Source organism: Trachurus japonicus, chromosome 19, assembly GCF_045865225.1.
Source record: "Trachurus japonicus isolate A0001 chromosome 19, Traja_1.0".
Lineage (NCBI taxonomy): Eukaryota > Metazoa > Chordata > Actinopteri > Carangiformes > Carangidae > Trachurus > Trachurus japonicus.
In genome coordinates, this window is record NC_140925.1 from 21,289,163 (window position 1) to 21,293,854 (window position 4,692).

The window sequence follows — 4,692 nt, forward strand, 5'->3', positions numbered from 1 at the left end:
TGTCTGGTCTCATAATCGCACCTTCCTTCTTCTAACGCAAAAATAATTATAATAACAATGATAGACTTTTATTTTTTAAATCATAACTTTTATAATTATTTGATAAAGTCCTATGATGTTTTCTAAATCGGGTCAGCTGCCTTTGACGCCTTGTTATTTTGATGGTTTAAATGGCGTCATAGAATTATGAAGCGGACCTGAATAAAAAAAAATCTCCACCTAGGAGTGAATGATATTTATTTCAATATGTATGGAAGGAGGTCCCTCCTGGCTGCACGGCCGCATCCTGTATCATATGTTAATGAAGTTAATGGTGGAGCTCCAGTGACAGCCGGCTGCTGAAGACCAATCAGAGAGCTCGCAGATGGAAGTCAGTGTGTTTGAGGCTCTGCAGGCAGGAGGTGTTTGAAGAACCATGTCAGCTCCTCCAGTGATGTAAAGAAGGATCCCATTCGCTTTTTTATTCGATTTCCACCTCCTATAGACGCGAATATGCCCACTGTAAGCTGTCACTGCGGAGAACGCTTTTTCTACAACAATGCATTGGACTTAAGTGTGGATTTGTTCCAAGTTTTCCTCGCTGTCCGACACAACTCATGAAACCCTCTTCAGAGCGACGGGTTTATGGACTCGCGTATTAGCTAATGATGTCTATGGGTTTCATGCCTGACAGTCTGAATGCCTCAGATCCCTCCAAATCGGCCTTTCTAGAGTTTGGCCACGGACACCCGGCGCACCAGCAGCACTCCCCCGGACTTTCTCACATTTACCCCGTCCATGGCTTGCACGCTGCTGGGCATTCCCAGCACGAAAGTCCTTTTCCTGGCAGCGCGTCCTATGGCCGCTCTTTGGGCTACGCCTACCCCGGCGCGGTGAACACTCATCCCCCGTCTGCTTACATGCCCTACCCGCACAGCAATCACTGCAGCAACAGCAGCAGTCTGGCTCAGAGCAGATTAGAGCAGACAGGTATGTGAGCAAGTCAAACCGAGTCGAGCTAAATTGTTGTGTTATTAATGGCTATAAAATTCTGATTTACCATCATGCATGAGCGCAATTACGCACAGGACGCGCGCAATTTCCCTGATATTTTCCTGCTGATAAAAACGGTTCACTTGTGGGTTTACTAAGTACGCAAACATAAGTCATTTTTTTTGTCATATACTGTTTTATATTAAAAGTTTAATAAAGTTGTGAACATCAGCATGTAGATTCTCACTCAATCACTAATGTCCAAACAGGGCCCGTTCAGATACTGCTCCCTCTTTAGCACTCATGTTATAAAATGAAGACAGACGGTGCCATTACTTTTATTGACCATAATTTTCTGTGGGTTAGTGCAATTATAGTCCATGTAGTCGGAGCCTACCTCAGGAACTCTTTTCTAGCCTCATTGTTAGTGCACATTAAGAAAACGGTTCCTGAAACAGGACTCCTTTCATCTGTGTGCAGCCCTGATTTCCCTCTTTTTTCTTTTTGCATTGTGTCTCTGCAGTGTGAAGGTATCACCACGAACCAACCTGCACTTGCTGTCAATAATAGAATAAAGGATAAATAAGATATACGTAATTAAATAAAACTACATACAGGGGTCTAGTGACACTTTACTGTCGTAGTCTGTCAAAAAATCAGAGATGAATTTACAGTTTTAGGGTTTTTAGGCCCAGAAACTTGAGTTGTTGTAGCATGCAGTGCAGGGCCTGTGGGTGAAAGTGTCCAGGCACTAGGGTGTAAAATCCAACCATTCATCAGTGCTCCCGTTGTGTTTGAAATGGTGGCTTTTGTTTGTTTAAAACGCCCCGGCAGTGTGTTTTAACTGTCACATCTCCGACTTCTGCTGTTTGTCTTGAACCTGACGATGAAAAACACTGAACTCTTCTTTATTTGATCTCTCTTTTTTTTGTTTTCTCTTCAAACAACAAAGATCGCGAGAAGTCCACTGTGATTGAGAACAGAGATATTCGTCTAAATGGCAAAGGGAAGAAAATCCGGAAGCCTCGGACCATCTACTCCAGCCTGCAGCTGCAGGCCCTGCACCAGCGCTTCCAGCAGACCCAGTACCTGGCCTTACCGGAGCGCGCAGACCTGGCGGCAAAGCTGGGGCTGACCCAGACTCAGGTGGGCCTTCACCTCAGCCTGCAGCCCTCAACCATACAGACACTGTGGCGGATGTAGAGTTGAGAACAGACATTATATTAGCCTGCAATTAATAATACAAATATAGTTAATATGAAAATGACTCAAGGACGTTTCAGGCTAAAAAAAAAAAACAGGCCGGTAACATTTAACTGTTACTGAATTATTATACAGCACTGAGGGCTCGTTAGCTTAGCAAATATTTTATATTCAAACCTCCTAATTGATCTTATTTGCAGTAGCCTGGAGCTAAGTCTCACAGTGTTAGAGGATGGTGCTGAAGAGGAACCCTCTCATTTGCTGTATTATAACGGATCACAGCGCGTCTGCAGATCAAATGAAAAACCAAATAGTTGTGATTTGTAACTCAATCCTTTAATGCGTGCCTTATTTACTGTACTTAATTTCGGGGGCCATATTTCTTTTGTCAGGCCTGGTCCTTGAAGTGATCCCTGTGAGTGAGGCATGGCTCCACTTACATGTTTTCAAAGTCATTATGCTGCGAAATGAAGGGTTGTCTGATTAATCATATAGGTGAAATAAAGATCTTTAGATCAGGCTTCATTATTATTATTATTATTATTATAAATCCAATTATCTCTTGCATTGTCCTTTCTTTTTTATTCGATAGATTTTATATTTTAGTGTTTTGTATTGCGTGCTTGGCTCAGATATTTAACAGCTTATTAACGCAGACCGTCTAATAGGTTAATAATTCTCATAATTTGCCTTGACACACATATATCTACACAGAAACACGTGGGGCTCTGCACGTGCATTTTTGACCCAAATATTTTAAATGCTGACATATCAAAATTAGGACAAATAATAATTGCAATAATTTCACGTGGAGCCATTAACAGGTGCACGTGCCCTTTCCAAATGGGACAAAATGAGGTCTCCCTCTCTCCCTCTCTCCCCAGCTCTCTCTCTCTGTCGTCAGTGAAATGACTGACTGGTCTGGCTTCAGTTTACAGTTGCAAAATAAGAGATAAACAAAGGAATCCACTCTGTCATCTGAGCCGCCTCCTGCACATTTTCTTTAATCCCTCCAGTTACCTCGACTATTATCTCCCGCTTCTATGCAGCCGTTCGTGTTGCTGTTGCTCAGATGTTTATGGAGTGATTCATCTGGCTCGTTTGATGCCCTTTTTATGAATATTCACACCATTGTTCTCGTGTAAAAATAGACATTTTTACTTTGAATCAGCAGAAAACGCAGTGGCCCACCGCCGCGCTCTGAGGGCTGTTTTTATTTCACAATACTCTTAAGTCTCGGCTTGTTGCTGTCACACTCATGCATCACTGGACTCATAAAACAACAATAATAAGAGAGCTGAGTTTTAATGGATTGCACCGCTCAGCCATAAGGCTGCATGCATAACAATGCGCCAAAAACAGGCCTGAGATCTGCAAAAAAAATAACACGGAAAAGATGAGAGCTATGTGGAGTTTTCTTTTTTTATTCTTCGCTATATTCACTTCAGGCCAATTTTGCAAAGAGTGCTGAGTTTAACTGGGGAAATATGCTCATAAAAGGGCCTTCCCAGTATTATTTCCTTTATATTACTCCTGATTGTTGACCGCAGTGACAATTATGTGCATTTTCTCCCTTTTTTAGGTGAAAATATGGTTTCAGAATAAGCGCTCCAAGTATAAAAAGATCATGAAGCATGGCAGCGGATCAGAGGGAGAACATCTCCACAGCACCAGCTCCATCTCCCCATGCTCGCCCGGGTTGCCCCAGCTTTGGGAGGTTTCCATGGCGAACAAAGGAGCCTCAATGCACCCAAACAATTACATGAACAGTTTTGGTCACTGGTATCCAAACCACCACCCTCACCAGGACGCGATGCCCAGGCCTCAGATGATGTGAGTGGACTGTGTGTGTTTTTTTTAGGCCAGCTGCTCGGCCTGTGAGACGCGCGCTACACTGAACCCGCTGGTCTCTCTCCCCCAAGGCCTCTTCTCAGAACTCAACTGCCTTTAAACGTGTGTCCCATATTCACTGTATTTCGTGTGCGTGTTTGGAATTATAATTTCACTGCAAAACTCTTCCAGGCATTAAATGCTTTTATTTCTTTATTATTTTTCTTTTAGATTTATTCTTAAGTCGTTGCAACTTCTATTGCTCGACCTCATCTCACTGACATGTGGATTTAGTGTGTGCAGTTTACTAAGAGAATCTGGATAAAGGAACTTTTCAAAAATATTTTGTGTGCACGGGTCTGATTTATAAGTGCTGGAGTTTTCAATTAAATGAACCAACAAATGCCACGGGCGTCACACACATACACACATAGTTAATGACTGATGTGTTGTGTGTCGAGTTCTTCACGCCTCACGTTTTCATTTACACCTATTTTGAAAGATGAGAGATGATTAACCCTAACCCACTTGCGAGATACAGGTTTTTAAATGCATAAACTGCAGCAGCCTATAGCTGGTTCAGTGTAATGAGAATATTAACAACAGCTAATGTGTCAATTAGCTCAGCTCAGATTTAGTCCAAACACCTCGGGGCTGAAAAAAAATAGGTCGCCAAACAATTATTTG

The 4,692-nt window shown here is 42.5% G+C and overlaps 1 protein-coding gene across 1 annotated transcript; it reads left to right on the plus strand.

Moving 5' to 3' along the window:
- The first annotated feature begins 257 nt into the window (after positions 1–257).
- dlx4b (distal-less homeobox 4b) lies at positions 258–4,346 on the plus strand. Its single transcript, XM_085761592.1, has 3 exons — positions 258–969; positions 1,925–2,118; positions 3,758–4,346. The coding sequence occupies exons 1-3, from the start codon at positions 645–647 to the stop codon at positions 4,010–4,012; spliced, it is 774 nt and encodes a 257-aa protein (XP_085617718.1). The 5' UTR covers positions 258–644; the 3' UTR covers positions 4,013–4,346.
- The last annotated feature ends 346 nt before the right edge of the window (positions 4,347–4,692 follow it).

Coding starts and splice junctions, on each gene's coding strand:
- dlx4b (XM_085761592.1), top strand. CDS start 645: ATGATGTCTATGGGTTTCATGCCTGACAGTCTGAATGCCTCAGATCCC. Junction 970..1,924: donor GAGCAGATTAGAGCAGACAG/GTATGTGAGCAA, acceptor CAAACAACAAAG/ATCGCGAGAAGTCCACTGTG. Junction 2,119..3,757: donor TGGGGCTGACCCAGACTCAG/GTGGGCCTTCAC, acceptor TCCCTTTTTTAG/GTGAAAATATGGTTTCAGAA.